This window comes from Poecilia reticulata, chromosome 4 (assembly GCF_904066995.2).
Source record: "Poecilia reticulata chromosome 4, P_reticulata-male-v2, whole genome shotgun sequence".
Taxonomy (NCBI): domain Eukaryota; kingdom Metazoa; phylum Chordata; class Actinopteri; order Cyprinodontiformes; family Poeciliidae; genus Poecilia; species Poecilia reticulata.
Window position 1 is genome coordinate 26743631 of NC_088833.1, and position 16393 is coordinate 26760023.

The 16393-nt window shown below is 41.3% G+C and overlaps 1 protein-coding gene across 1 annotated transcript; it reads left to right on the forward strand.

Annotated features, from left to right (window-relative positions):
* Positions 1 to 2865: 2865 nt before the first annotated feature.
* Positions 2866 to 15230, forward strand: rai2 (retinoic acid induced 2). The gene is made up of 2 exons (XM_008407557.3): positions 2866 to 3083; positions 11286 to 15230. The coding sequence occupies exon 2, from the start codon at positions 11292 to 11294 to the stop codon at positions 12894 to 12896; it is 1605 nt and encodes a 534-aa protein (XP_008405779.1). The 5' UTR covers positions 2866 to 3083; positions 11286 to 11291; the 3' UTR covers positions 12897 to 15230.
* The last annotated feature ends 1163 nt before the right edge of the window (positions 15231 to 16393 follow it).

The window sequence follows — 16393 nt, forward strand, 5'->3', positions numbered from 1 at the left end:
TTCTAAAATAATAAGAAAAAAAAACTGGGCAAAAGTGCGAGAATGTCCAGTGATGTTCAGTATGTGAACTTAAGCTCAGGCGCACTTGTGATATGCAGTTGGAAGATCCACAAAGTCCAATCTTAAGTACCTATGAAAAAAAAGGACAAAATTGCAGTTTTGGACTGATCTAGTCCAAATTTAAATCTTCTTGAGGTGATCTTATGTGACCTGAAACGATTAATTTAGGCTTGGCGAAAGTAAAACACGTAAAAGACTCATTTCCAGTAATTGGAAAACGATTGATGATAGCTGCAGTTGCCAAGTGCGGCACGGTCACGTTTTAGGTTTGAGGAGTAATTACTTTTACTCATTGGGCCAGATTGTTTTGGATACCGTTCTCTCCTCAATAAATGAAATAAATTGTGTGTGTGTGTGTGTTTAATCAAATCTTTGTTGCCTGTTGATAACATTCATTTGGTCTGAAGCATCTCCCCAGCCCCCGCTTTTGGTTAAAGAAAACCTTAAAGCAAAAAAGAATGTGAACAACACATTCAGCGCATACCTGAGACGTGTGTCTTCAACTGAGCGATGCTGACTCCATAAAGCGATTGGGGGGGAAGCACACTGCAGACGTAGCCACACCAAAGTCACCGTCGTGCCACCCGGGTATACCGCGTGGCTCATTATAGTGTATTAAACAGCGTCCCTGCGGAACAATGAGAGGCCCCGGGGCCCCCGAGGCAGGGCCTGAGGCTGGCTGGAACCGATATGGAAACCCAGGGGACCTTGCTCGCTCAGGCCGATCACCAACAGAGTCACATCATCAGCTGCCATACTCCATTCTCCTCCGCCACTGTCATCGGCCCGTCAGACCAACATGGAGCGCAGAGAAGTGAAGGCGTCACAACTAAGCGGAGGCCTGTCTGCACTTCGAGCAAACATGCTGTTAGCTTAATACGCTTCAAATGTCTCTAACTAATCCGGCATGGTTTTCCCTGCAGCTTGTTTTCATTAGTACACAGTGGGTTTATATATAAAGCTGAGTCACAACACAGACTGCCGCACATATTTTGTTGTCATGTCCTGATGACAACAAAATATGTGTGGCAGCTCTTGATGTTTATTATTGGGAATACGCGGTTATTAACCTATGAATAATATGAAGTAGAAAATTATCTATCATGCACCAATCAGGTATTATGACCAGTCAAGAGAATAAAATGATTTTCACTTTATTGGGTGGGATGTGGCAGCAAAAGAGCATTTGTTTCCTTTAAGCTGATGTGTTAAAACGCAACAAAAAATGGGGAAGTAGGTAAGAAAGGGGCCAGAGTGAAAATGCTATGAATGACTTTGTCAGTGTATCTCAAAAATTGCAGCTTGTCTGTTGTGTTCCTGGTCTGCAGTGGTCAATATCTCAAAAAGAAGAAATGGTGAACCTTTAACAGAGCCCTGGGCAGCTGAGGATTAGCCATTGAGGTAAATGGGGAGTGAAGGCTGGTCCAACCAACAGATGAGCTACAGCAGCTGTAGATTTTCTTATGAACTTCCACTTCCTGATAGAAAGTCCCAGAATACACAGTGTCTCTCAGCGTGTTGTCTGTATGGCGCAGACCCGTCAAAGTGAAAGCGGTACGTCCCGATGGCCGTGGTCTCTTTCAGTTGGATAATGCGTCCTTCCACAAAGTAAAGAAGATTCAATACAAGTGCAACAATAAGATAAAGGTGTTGTCTTGGCCTCCCGTTTCCAAATATTTCAGATCAACCATCATTGGATGTTGTTGACAAACGGATACCGTCTATAGAACCGTCCCTTCACAGAACACCTTCAGGAGTCTCATGGACCTGAACTGGTCAGCACTGTTGGCAGAAGCAGGGTATTGGGTAAGTGGTCACACTGTAGGTGGAGATCAGTTTATATGGTTTGCCAATAACCAGGTTTTATGTTTGGTTTCCTCATGATAACCCAGAACTATTCAAGTTTACAGTATTGAGACCCCAAGGATGACAACCCTATAGGTAAAGTGCTGAATATACTGAAGGTTGGTGACTGGCAAAGTAGATCATATTTATACCAAGTCAGCTGGTAAAATAAATGTTGTTCGTCAAACTCCAAACCTATTTCTATGGGATGCTGCCTAGCAATAGCTTACAAAGGAAACAACAGTTATTTAACAGATTATCATGGTACACTGCCACCCAACTCGTGAAACACCCAACACTGATGTCTCTCGTTGTAAGTTTGATATAAGTAAATGTTTTGACAGTGAAGAAAAGAAACAGAAATTACAGAATCAGCTAGAATTTTGACATTTTTAAAAGAATGTCAGAATTCTGACAAAGTGGAAATAATTTATAAAAAAAAATGTAATTCTGAGATTAAAGTCAAATTTTTTTCAGTAAAAATAAACTGCTCAAGCATAAGAGTCTTGTATTTGTGTACTTTAGTTCTACTGACAGATTTTTCAGTGAGTTTGGTGACTGATTTTTTTGTTAGTTTTTGTTACAATAGTTTTTGTGTTTAGTTTTGCTTTTTTTTTGTAGGAAATGCTTTCTGTTGAAACCCCCAGTCTAATTGTAGAAGGTAATGATAATTGTAGAAGGTAATGAGGCCCGTATTTTGTTAGTTACTTATGTTTTAAAGGCTAAAGGTATATTTACTGTCCACTTAAATGAATAATACACAAGTGTTGAAATTAACACCATAAAGGGGGGGTGAGGGGGAGGAACGCCTACAAATGGTGGAGGACAAGTTTGCTTGAAAGGACAGCAACAAAATATTGAAGTTAGCAAAGAGTTACAGAATTGTGCAATTAGTTTTTTTTTTTTTATTGGTTGTCGCTGTCCTCGTGTCCTTTAGGCCCTTCCTTCATTATTCTCCTCTTCTTTGTGGAGGACAGAGCGGAGGAGGAGGGGATGGGGAGCCGCTGACGATGCTGCGTGCGCAGCTTCAGTCTGGAGTCGCTACGACGGAGCCGCAATGAAGAGATAAATAGCGACGATATCTATTTATTTTTGGAGTATTACGGTTCTAATTTCTTTATTAATTGGAGCGAAGCGGTCCGAGGCGAAAGGCACTAATGTACTCTTCTGCTTAGCGGGTGAGTTACCGCTGGTGTTTGGAGCAAAACTATCACATGAAGGCAGAATGACATTAGAGGGACGAGGGGGGGATAAGATGAAACGGGGTGAGCTATGGCTTTTCTGGTTTGATGTCTCTGGCAGGCTGTAATATGAACTGACATTAGCATTTTTTATTGAACAATAGTCACCAAGCTAATGCTGTATTCTTTAGCTTCTAAGCGCTAACACGGCTCAGTTCATTTCGTTATTTCAGACGGTGCGGACAGCTAGCTTGTGCTGGGAAATAAGGCGTACAGTGTTTGACGGCTGAGAGGGAGAGGAGGGAGGGTTTCGCTCAATAACGCGGTTATTATTATTCAGGACGGAGACATCCTTGTCTTTGATAAAACGCTTAAAGTCCGGGGGAGCCTCAAAGCGACGTGCGGAGATGTGCGCAGACACGGCGCTCCGTCTGCCCTGCTTTTCACGACAAGCCGTCGGCTTACGGACCAGACGCACCAGGGTCCGGGTGCAGACGCACCAGAGACCGGGCTCAGGGTTGTCTCTGTCTCCCTCGGGGAAATTGGAGCTTTTATCGTTCAGAGGGAGAGGAAATCTCCTCGGATGAACCCGACAGTGACACAGTCGGGGTCTGTCGCAACAGCCAGCCTTGGGGTTAGCTGTGTTTGTGTTCTGACAAATTACAGTCACACGGCTGGAAAGAGAACAGCACATCCAGGCACCTTCTTTGTTGACTTTGTCACGACACAGCCACTAATTTCAGTATGTTTTAGTGTAATTTTATGCGACCGAACCAACTAAAGTAGTGCTGTGAAGTTAACTGAGTTCTGTCCCATTTACATTGATACCAGGAACGGAAAGAGTATAAAGATACGGAGCAAAGATACTGGAGCTAGATTCCCCACACTTGCACTCCAGACATCTGACCTTACAGCATAATGGTGGGAGTGTCATGATGTGGAAACCTTGGGAGAGAGTAAGATGAAGCTAAATGCTAAAGAAAACCAGTCTGGTTCACCTTCCGGCAGGGCAATGACCTAAAGCCTACAGTGAGAGATACAAAGGTATGGTTTAGATTAAAGCATATTTATGTGTTAGAATGGACCAGTCTACCCAAAGCTATTAGAGACACACCCTTAAAGACTAACAGCTGTAATTACAGCAAAAGCTGGTTCTACAAAGAGAAAAATGCGCTCCACACATATTTAACTGTAAAAATATCTTAAAGATCACATATCTTCCCCCTTCGCAATTGCGCGTTGAAGTTTTTGAAAAAGGTTCAAGAGTTGTGATTCGTATGTGACATATTGTAAGCAATCTCCAATATAGCGTAGTTCGCTTACGAGGTTTTTTTGTGATTGTTGTGGCCTCAAATTACTGGTTTTGCGATTACTTTTTCAAAAAGTTGTGGTCAAAGTTGCAATTTTCTTAAGCTTTTATTTTTGCACATAACATTGTCTAACAAAACAAATTTAAATTACTGCACGTAATCCTTCCAAATAAAGACATAAAGTAGTTAATATTTAAAGTGCACATAACATTTTCTGGTACTTTCTTGAACTAGCACCCTTAATACAAATAAAATCATAATCTGATTAATTGTAAAAATGCAAAAGAAAAATTATATAATGGTCATTCAAGTTAACACAAACTGTATATACAGTATAGACAAAATCATACACACATTTCAAAAATGTTTTTCCTCAGAAAAAACAAACAATAAAGGCAAATATTACTGTTTCATTTTGCAGGTCAAGATAGGTGGCAGAACAGGAAGTTAAATTAGAAGAGAGGCTGAGTGGATTGGTCAGAATTTTGCCGCGTTGCAGCGATTGGTCAGAAAATACGGAAATACCGAAAACTTCAAGGTGATTGGTCAGATTTGTGGAAACTTGGCCAAAATTGGAAGACCGTGCAAAATGTGCAAATTATTCCTGAATTAACGTTAAGAATTTTGATCGTAACTTCCTGGAGGGACTGCTTAATACATACAGTTTTATTTATCCACTTTTAAAAAAGAAAAAAAAAGAAAATGTGTGCAGAGTCGCAGGCCTGACTGACGGGCAGTTACACCGATCGCAATGATGGCTATTTCAGTTGTTTTAAGTGGAGGTGTTAAGTGATTATCATAAAACTGAAGTCGCCGTGGCATTTAGCGGATCGACCTGGGGAGAAATGAATAAAACAGAATCTGGGCTGATGTGAAAGGAGATGGGAGTCCGCGTGTCTCTCTAATGAGGGATAATTGGCTAGTGGAGCAGAGGGGGGCGTTGATGGAGGTGACCTTTAGATCGTCTGACGTCCTCCGGCCATCTCCGCTGCTTTTGTTTCCTCTGGCTCAACTCAAGCACAAAGCCGGAGAGAGGTCTGTCAGAGAAGAAGCGGCATCTGCAAAGCTCTCAGACTGCAGCGTTAGCCTAATGCAGCCGAAGCTGAAATTAGTGGAAGAGGGGGAAGCGGGGGAGGCCGGGTTGTTGTTTTCTTCCTGCTCTCGACTTGCCAATGGCGTACATTTCATCAATGAGGCGAGGAGAAAGGAAAAAGAAAAAAAAAGAGAAAATGTGGAAATGATTACAGTAAAGGGGACATGGGAGGGGTCTCATTTGGCTCTCTGTTTGGTCTCTTCTGGCCTATTTACTCATTTAGCTGCCTCTGGCGTAGGAACACAGACCGCCTGCAGATGACGTGTGAGGTTTACGAACAAAATGTGCCGCTGATTTACTCCGCGCTGAAGGAACACTCTGCAATCACTCAAACGTTTTTGACTCCAGGTTCGCCTGGCGTTGCGTGCTTGCGCCGTTAGCTCACGTTTTTAATTGAAGCCGCATCACGCTCGGACTGTTTCAAGCAGCCCGACCTGCAAACCCTGCTATCGTGTGGCAACGGGGGGAAGACTTGTTCCAACAGCACATCGGATTTAGGGAAGATTAGGAACTTGACTTGGAGCTTTTCAGGGAGATAAAGTTAGGTTGAGCTCGGAGAAGCCGCACATGGGGCCAGGTTGTTCTTTTCTTAGCGACAACAAGGACATGCATGTTTGCTCGGACAAGCAGGACAGGAAAGAATAACACAAGTCATTTAGCTAACTTGTCTCATATCACTAGGAGACAACATGTAAAACGAGGCTTTGCACAGGCCTGTCACAGTAACAAATTATACCGGATGATAAATCGTTCCAGAAATTATCGCAATAAACGATAATGTTGTTTTTAGAACAAGTGTTGATATTGGCATGATAATGTAAGTTTGCCCTCTCAAAGACCGATTTTGATCAGAGCACTCTGCACCGAAGACATTTTAAATACCCAAAATAAATAGATGAAACAATCACAAGCAATAATTAAAACGGAAATTAAAACCACACACAACAGAAACCATAAATAAAATGGATTATGAGGAATCTGTAAACGGCATTGTTTTTCAAACAATATTCATCATCATAATGGGAGCTGTCGAGCTCATTTTATCATGTGATTATTTGCTTATTACAAGCACAAACTTGAGTGTATTTCATTGGGAAATACACTTTCTTGGACTGGAAAGTCCAAGAAAAATCATAAATATTATAAACACACACACATATATATATATATATATATATATATATATATATATATATATATATATATATATATATATATATATATATATATATATATATATATATATATATATATATATATTAAAATATATATTAAAATCCAATCTCATCATTTGTGTGAAGACCTCAGAGGTTTGGTAAAAGATTTTTTGAACAAGTAGGATAGGATAGGAAACAAACGGCACAGGTCAGGTGTAAAGTTACACACTCCCTCCCCACCATGAACATGTTAGCAGCAGCAGTGAGCTTCACTTTTGCCCTGTATTAGGTTTCTAATAATAGGTTTCGGATAATCGGATAATAAAAAATAAAAAAAATCGGCACATTCTGTGGACTTTTTTTCACTTGAGCCTATTTTGCACAATATTAAAAATACATATAAATGTACATAAATAAATTATTCAATTAATTTTAAATAAGGACATACACGTTTTATTACCTAAAATGCAATAACATAGCATTCCTTTGGTGAATCTGATCATTTGTAGCAAATAATGCATCTACAAATAAAAAGAAAACACATATTTTTATTTGTAGATGTCACATGTTGTCAAAGCAACATGTGACCATCTCAGTCCTTTCTGCTTGACTTGGCATCAGCACAGTGTAGGACTGGTCTGTTGGTTGTTATTGTTGTTTTTTGATTAACCAATTAATAATTGGACAGCAAAATATTATTAATAGAAATTTCTTTTAAAGAACTTGAACCAAGTGAAGCTAAAATTATGCCAGTCAAGGAGTTCTGGGTGAAACATATTTACAGACAAAGAAGTTGTTTTTTTGTTGTTGCTTTTTTACCTGAAATGCAAAATGTTTTTGTACAGTTTTTGCTTAATTACTTTTCTGATGGTGTTCTTTCGGGATGTGCAGTCTAGTTAACCATTAATTAATTGCTAAATGAGTTTACGATTAATTTGATTAATTCTTTCAGGCATACGTAAAGCACAAATAAAGTTCGTGGTTGAAACATGACAAAATGTGAAAGGTTTATAGGGGTATATTAATACTTTGCAAGGTGCTGTAAATAGTGCTCATGTCACATCTTTGATCTTCTCTATCTGAGACAACATTGACACAAAGAGAAGGCAGTGAGGTGGATAAAGTGATAAGGAGGGGGGAAGCGATGAGCACAGCCTCTCTGTGTACTTTGGATCGCTTGAGCAAGCTGGTTAGACTTCCTACTTTGAGTTTGACATTGTTCTCACATGATTCAAGTGAACTGGAGGCAAAGCAGTGACCTGTGAACAGACCCAAGGAGGGGAGAGCAGGCAGCTGATAACGTGTCACTCGAATGGTGATTACTTTTCTGCATCAGGTCATGTGATCTGGACTAATGCTAACACAGCTTTTAAATTTTCTCCCAGAGCTGATTTATCTGAGCCTGAACACTTATTTAAAAGAGGGTTGTTTATTTCCTCTCTGTCTTTACTCTGGAGTTTAGGACTGTGTTAAAGTCCCAACCGCGAAAGGCTTCTTTCTTGGGCATTATCGTGTAGGCCTCATGGCCGTCTTATCAAGCAGGAAATATGTTGCCTGAAATTTCCTGGAATGCATGCGAGGCCAGGGCATCTAAAATAATGGAGGAGGGAAGCGTTTCCGATTCATATTCCTAAATTAGATCAAATTTTTTTTCTCTGTGTGTGTGTGTGTGGGGGGTGTGCGTGTGCGTGCGCGCGCGTGTGTGTGTCTGTTTTGCGCCTTTGATGAAAAGGGATCGTAAAATGAAAGTGATGAATGAACAATAAAAGGGTCTTGCCCATGGATTTTATTCAGCAAATGTGTGGTTCCTTGAGTCAACAGTCTGTCCTTCTGGCCCTGGCTGAGATCCCATGACTTGCACAATGAGTGAGGACATTATGAGGACAAAGAAGAGAGTGTGGCACATTAGTCTGTTAGTTGCATGTGTGCTGCCATGACAAGCTGGCTCGTCGTTCATACTTTTTTTTTTTAATGCTCAAGTACAAGTTTTGTCTTGACAGTGTTTTAAAAAAAAGAGTTTTGAACATGCAGGACATTGTAAAAAATAAAAATAAATATTCTTGTGCCATGACGTTTTAGATTTCTAGATGATGGATGTGTAAAGCTTTTTATTTTCCTTTATAACCTTCTTTTGAAACTTGTTTATCTTTATCTTCTTTGGTTAATGTAACTCAGACGATTCATTGGTATCATCCAACGGCAGACATCAGGGGGCTCTGTGCTTATGATAAATAAAAAAAAAGAAATAAATTCCTTGCACACATTTTGCTCTGTTTTACTGTATAATTTAGACCAGATCATTATTTAAATAAATGATCACAAAAGCAGACAAAAAGAAAGATAAAAAGAGGAAACTATCGTAGTTCTACCAGCACATACTTTCACATCAGCTAGATACCGGTCCATCAGAGTTAAAACATTTACCAAGAAAAGGTCACAAAGGAAAACCTGACCCAGTTCCGATCAATACTTTTATCCCTCAGTCCGAGCCGATATCTCAGTGGCTGCTGCGTTTTAACACTCTTATCCTACAGTGTGTGCTTTGTCTCACTACATGACACCGCTGTACAACACATGTCCTACCTGCGCCGACTCCCATCCCCCGTCCGTCCCCCCTGTGATAATAAAACGTCCCTTGGGTGCTTGGAGAGATGATCACTCCAATATCAGCAGAGTCAATTATTCATACAGATGGGTGCAAGCAGGATAATGGTCAGCTCTGGAGAAAAGAAAAAGAGGATGGGAAAAGTTTGATGTTTGTGACACATACCAACATAGGCAGTACCTTTATGGTGCATAACTCCATTAAATACATTAAATACACCCACGCAGTTTCAATTTTCTAATAAAACCGTGACCCTTCTCTTCCTCCGTGCAGCTTTCATGTAGTGTCGTGTTGCCTCAGTGAGCAGAGAGGAGTAGGCATGTTTCCCTTAGGCTAGTTTTATATTGTTCTGTAGCATAGATGAGACATTGTAATAAGGCTCTGATGGATTACTCTGGAAGCAGATGGTGGCTCGGTCATCTTGTCCTGCATTCATGCGTGAAAACATCCCTGAGCATGCTTTAACACAACCCAGTAAAAGCCTTTTGAAAGTTTTCACACCCTCGAAAGTGTAGCTGCAGTAGATTTGCAGCTAATGATTATTTTAGTAATAGATTATTCTGGAAATTAATGTATTAATCGGTTAAAAAAAATTTTTGGCACACTGCAGATTTTTTTTAACCACTTATTTTAGACAATATTTGAAATACTGTTAAAAAAAAAGTGCTATCAAATTATGTAAAGAAAATAGGACAATCTATAAGAGCAAGTGAGTTTTTATCACAATAAAGGGATCTTTAAAATGTTCTGGAATAAATATTTCTAAGGAGAAAAACTCAACATTTTGATAACTTTTAAACTCCCATCCCTCTTTACTGGCTGAAGGTGGAAACAGTAGGTAAAAATCCCTTGGAGGAGTTTGTTACCGTTTGAGGGGAGTAAAAGTGAAAAATGGCCAAAAATTCCCCTTTGACTCAAAATGGCTGCCTCTGTATATTTTGGGACATACTATAAAGAGACTTTTTTCTTGATTTAAGCAGGGTGTGGATCACCTACATACCAAATTACAGATCTCTACAAAGTACTGTTCGGCCTATCTTAGTTTAGGGGGCGCTATAGAGCAGTTTGACCACGCCCACTTTCAATTTCACTAAAACGTTTGATTTGTCGGGATTCTGATTCAGTTGTGGAGCTTTTATCCCTACTAATGTTTGGATAAATGTTGAATCTGACCACTCTTTCTCGGGATCTTGGTCAAGTTCATGTGAATTGGGTGATTTCCTGCCATAGACTCAGCACAATCCACAATAGGGGCCATTACAGTATAATCTGCTTTATCTGTTCTAAAACCAGTTTTAAGTTGTGTTTTAGTATCGTTCTCTCCTTGGAACACAAAAGTGTAAAGTAAGTTCAACAGGAACCACCAAGGAGTGAGTCTACCATTACATGAAAACAAACCACCAGTGTAATGGTCACAGTGAAGCAGTTTAACATTGTCTGCTTCCCTGGTGCATTGGCAAACAGTGTCTGGGGTATTGCGGGGCCTCTACACCTTTTACCTGAACAGCTAGGTGGTTGAAAATTGGACACCTGTACAAACTTGTGTTCCAACACGACAATGATCCAAAACACACACCAAACCACTGGGTTTTAGAATAGATGTAGCTGGCTAACTTTGAGCTCAGCTAGCTTAAAGTTAGACCACGTCTATGCCAGGAAACAAGTCCATTTAAATTAAACTGCATTTCCAAAAAGAAATGGGGTCAAATATGTAGTCAGAGTTATGCCAATCATTGGCAATAAAACTGCCTACAAAAACTGTGTGGAAGATACGCATTTTGTTAAGGGACGTCCATCCAAATTATTACTGAGAGTAAATGTTTATATTTGAGCCTTTATGTATGTATGATTTTGCTCTGGTGTGGATTAGAGACAATACACAAAAAACTCTACTGAGTGAGCTTCCACATTGATCTACTGACCGAACACAAGTAGTTCTGAAGCTCTGCTCATGATCATCAAACATTCAGGTTTTTGTTTTTCTGGATTAGCAGGAAGAACTAACTAACTTCATGATATTTTTCACCTTTTTAGACCATCATGGAAGGCAACGATGATGTGCATCTGAACGCAGCACAGCCGCAGAATGATGCTGAGGAGGGAAGAGGGGAAGTCCTCGGTAAAGTGGAAGGTGGAGCAAACCCTCTCGCCGGTGACTCCGTGACCAAAGGAGGGCTCTCTAACCACATAGATGATCCATCGCCATCGGTGGTCGGTCCCGCCGCTGAGTCTCCTGGAGGAGTGGCCCTGAAAGTGGCTACCACCGTCCTCCACCCGGTGTGTCTGGGAGAGAGTCCGCTGATGCTACCCATCCACCTCCAGATGGCCGGAGCGGCCGCGCCTCAGCTCGGACAAATAGGGGCGGCGCCATTTTTGATAGCAGGCCAAAGCCCGGTGTCACTCCCATTGGTCCTGGACCAGCAGGTCCTCCAGCACATGAGTCCGACCATCATCCCTCAAAGCGCCACCTGTGCGCAACTGCCCCTCCAGAACAATGTCCTGTGTCAGAATGCTCTGTCGTTCAGTTTGCCTCCGGCTATAGACCCAAAGGCAGCTGGACAGACACAGGAAGCCAACTTGCTGTCCCTCCTGCAAAATCCGGCATTTGCAGCCATCCTACAGGATCTTTTCCCTCCCCAGGCAGGATCTTCTGCCTGTCAGTCCCCAGGCTCTGCCTTTTTTCCCCTTCCTCCCCTTACACCTCCCTACACCTCCCCCTTGGCTCCTCTGGTTCCCCCTGCCACTCTCTTAGTCCCCTATCCCGTGATAATTCCCCTCCCAGTGCCTCTGCCCGTCCCTCTCCCCATCCCGATCCCCATTGCTCAAAGCGAGGACTCAAAAGGGAGCATGCCAAAACCAGTTTGCACTGTGAATAAAAGCACTCAGACGTCACCAAGAGATACTACCTCTCCCTCTTTATCTTCAAAGAAGTGCACACCTCAACCACAGCCACAGAACGCGTCCCTGTCCTCACCGCCTCTAGAGGAAGGACAGGTCCTGGACCTTTCCGTCAGGGCGTGTCCGATCGAACCAAAACAGGAAAATCTCAGTCCTCACCAGGACAACGTGCTTGATCTGTCCGTGCCCAGCGTCAGGAAAAAGTGTGTCCAGTCAGAGAAGAAAGTAGCTTTAGAGTCTGGGCAAGGTGCCACCAATGCCGCTTTGTCACTGGGCGTCGAATGCACGCCGGGTTTAGATTCCAAACTCCTGGGCAGCTTGACCTCACTGGAGTTCAGCCGGCAACACAAGTGGCTGGTTGACACTGGCGTCACTGGATCCAGCTCTCTGAACCAGGAGGCGTCTCTCGGCGGAGCCGGGAACCTGGAGATAGTCAGCACGTCGCAGACGGCCAAGGTCATCGTCTCCGTGAAGGACGCCATTCCTGCCATCCTGTGTGGGAAAATCAAAGGCCTTTCAGGGGTTTCCACCAAGAACTTCTCCATCAAACGGGATGGCAGCCAGGGGGCCTCCCTGCAGCAACTCTACGCCATGCCGTCATCGTCTCATGGGGAGCATGACCCCAACAACCCCCATAAAAAGGTCACTAAAAGCAGAGCCATCAAGCTAAAGAAGGTCAGCTCCCAGGAGATCCACTTCCTCCCAATTAAGAAGCAGAGACTTGCTGCGCTGCTGCCTAGGAAGTGAGAGGGCTCCCAGGAGGGAGGAGAGGGGAGATTAATGGCTGCATGGCTCCACCATCTCCCCTGATAGTATAATATAACACTCACATGAGGGGCATTCTGCACTGAGAATCAAACATTCATCTGTCCAATCAGAGAGCAGCTTTGGCTCAAAAAGCAAAGCTTTGTGTGAGATATTAAATTTCTCTGAACTGCTGTGTTTTTTTCTTTAGTAATGCGTGAGAATACGTTGTGTTATACTGAAATGTGTTGTGTATGGCAGCTTCACTCACTCATTGTGTGTGTCTCAGTAAACGGGAGACGTCGATTTTGTAACACGTCACATAAACCCAAACAATCCCTTTCAGACGCGGCTCCCAATTCCTCCGTCCAAGCTTTCCGTTCCACATGTACGTTTTTCATGGAAGTGCACTGAAAACCTGGAAAAAAAAAAGTGTATACTGGGTTGACCAAGACTGTTCAAACATGTCACTGGAAATTCCCACTGACATCGAAGCTCACTGGAGCGAAGCGCTCCCTCCTGATTGGTCGGGGTGATTTAGCACGACAGGCTAACGAAGACTTAGCAAAGACCGCAGCCATAAATTCAATGGACAAATCTTGCCAACAGCTGACAGTCGCAAAGCAAGATGGCTTCGTATTTTCCTGAAAAGCAAAAGCTTTTGTAATGGTTTTCACTTTTAATCCGTGAGTTGATCGGAACGTAGGGAAAACTAATGGAGTGGGTGGGAATAAGAGCTGCTTTTGTTGTGTCACGATGCCTTGCGAACATATTTGTGTTGTTTTGTTTTTTCCCCCACATTTTGTCCGTTTATCACCACAAACTAGAGTCTGTTTTATTGGGATTTTATGTGATCAATCAACACAAAACAGCTCACAGCTGTAAAGTGAAAGGAAAATAATATTCCTAACATAATGGCCATTTTTTGCCAGGAGATTTTGGCAACAAAATAAAGAAATATAAAGGGTTCTTTTGAAAAGATAAAAAAGACATCACTTTTGACAAAAAAAAAAAGTCGACTTAGGCCATTATTTTAGGAAGGTGATGATATATTTTACAATAAAAGAAATCTGAAAAGTGTGGCATGCAGATATCTAAAGTCACAACTTATTTAAGTCTTTGACCCCATTTTGTTCTCAGTTTGTTTCCCTATTAACCTCTGACCAGCTTCCCAATCACATCACCACATCATGATGCTGCCACCACCATGTTTTATGGTGGGGAATGTATGTTCAGAGTGATTGGAAGAGAGTATATTTGGTAAAAAAGAAAAAAAAAGAAAAGATAATCACAATGTAAATTTTCCTTTCATTTCACAATTTTGTATTTATTTGTGTTGGTTTATCTAATAAATAAATAAAACCCCACTAAAAACAAATCAAAGATTGCAGTTTTAACTTGATAAAATGCGGAACATTTCAAGGAGTTTGAATACGTTGCAGATCCTGTAGCCAAAGTTGATAAAATGCCTCACAGCATACATGTAAAAGCCTGTAACACCTTACTGTTTGTTAACTTATTAACATTTATTTAACCTCCACAGTACGGAAAGTATTTCCTTTACATTAGTGGAGAAAGAAAAAAAAAAAAACTGTATGTGTTTGTTTTGTATTTGACTCGTCTGTTATTAGTATTAATCTGACATCCTGCTTTCTTTTACCCTACAGGTTGTGTAAAAGTTGCTTTTTTTTTCTTGTTTTTGCTGTTTCTCTCAGTGGTAAGGACCAGAGTTGTGAATGTGGAGCGAGTCGTTGATTTCAGTGCACTTTGTAATAGCTTTCAGTTGAAAAACGCTCCGCTGAAACGTCACCCTTGTCGTTTATGATGAGTTCAAGGGGTTGTGTAAAACGGACGAGCAGCAGGCCAAGAACTAACAGCAGCCACATGCAGACTGTCTGGATGAGCTGAGATGGAAAATACCTTGAAGCTCCACGTTTTTCCGTTTCTCTATATTTATGCCTTCGTTCCTCAGCAATCCCAGAATATCTGACGCCTGCGTTTCTCTCCAGAAGAGAGCGGCTTTGAAATAATCACTTTACATGGACTGGATCTCCCTCTAATTTATGATTTGTGCACCTTTTTATTTATGCAAATGTGTGTTTTTTGTTTGTTTTTTAAATGTTCCAGATGGTCAAGCCAGGAGACCAGAAGTGAGGGATTATCAACAGCATTTTTATGTCAGTGTCTCTACGTCTCCTCATGGCCGCAGTTTAAAAAATAATAATAATAATAATAAGGGTGAAGGATCACATGTGGAAATGTGTATTTAATTATTTGCTATGTGTCGTGTGTGTGAGCTTTTTTTTATATGAGAGCAAACTAAATTTTTCAAGCCGTTTCAGTGTGTCGACTTGATTCTTTGGGATTTCTCCTCATTTCACCTGTCGACATGCCCAAATGTTCTTAGTTCATTCATGTTACATTTTAAGTGTGAATCAAGAAGTTGAGGAAACTAAAACAACAAAAAAAAACAAGATGTATGGATCGCTAACAGACAACCAGATGAGGTTAACAATATAGCAACCTTGAAAGACCCCAAACAAGATATATAAAAATAGAAAGTCAAATGTAGCAGACACACACACATGAACAAAAAAAATACAGGAGGGGATTTAGGAACACTTTTTAATGTCAATGAAAAGTAAAAAGTTCATAGCAGGAGAGGAAGAATGTTTAGAGGAAGAATCTCAGCTGTTACCTTCCTCCAGGAATGTCAGAGCTAAACAGAACATCAAGCCAGACGGAGAGAAAAGAAAAAAACTGAGAAAACATAAACACTTGAAATAACAGCAAGAGTGATCAGAGAGCAGATGCGACTCATTGAAATTCAGCTTATTTTTGGCTTTCGGAGAACATTAGTTGGTGCAGATGCAAACACTTAATACACTTTTAGAATATTCTCTACAAAATGTTCTTAACATGGAAGATGTTAGCTAACTGCAAAGGACTAAGACATTGCTAGTTAAGCAGGTAGAAAACATTCCAAAAAAAATCCCTTCAAACGGTTTGGACATTAATGCTTTAGTTGAAGATGTCGGACTAGTTGAAATTTCTCTGACAGTCAAATTAGTGGGTCGATGGAGATAAAAGGGAGGTAGATGTACTTAAGGTCATCGTCTCTTAGCAACAGTTTCCATCAAAGCAAAGTGGGTAGCTATAATTGTTTTGCACCGCAATGGCCTCTCAGTCGTCATGGTTATAACAACTGATGCAAGACTTTTCCAGTTTAGTAAGAGCATCGAGCTGAACGATTGAAGGATTTTTCAAACATGAACCAAAGCAACACTCCAGGTTGTTGATGAAGGAATAACATTATAACATGATGTAAAGCTCAAAAAAGTCGATTTAACATAATCCTGCCTCTCTAGTCTCCCGTGGCAACCACTCAGCTGTGCAAAACCCCTGGTTGGACCTAGCCCCGCCTTCAAAGACGAAGTTCCTCCTCTGAGCTGCAATTTTCAAGTTTCCGAGTTCCTGACCACTCTCCCCCTCAGCTCCTT

Coding starts and splice junctions, on each gene's coding strand:
- rai2 (XM_008407557.3), top strand. CDS start 11,292: ATGGAAGGCAACGATGATGTGCATCTGAACGCAGCACAGCCGCAGAAT.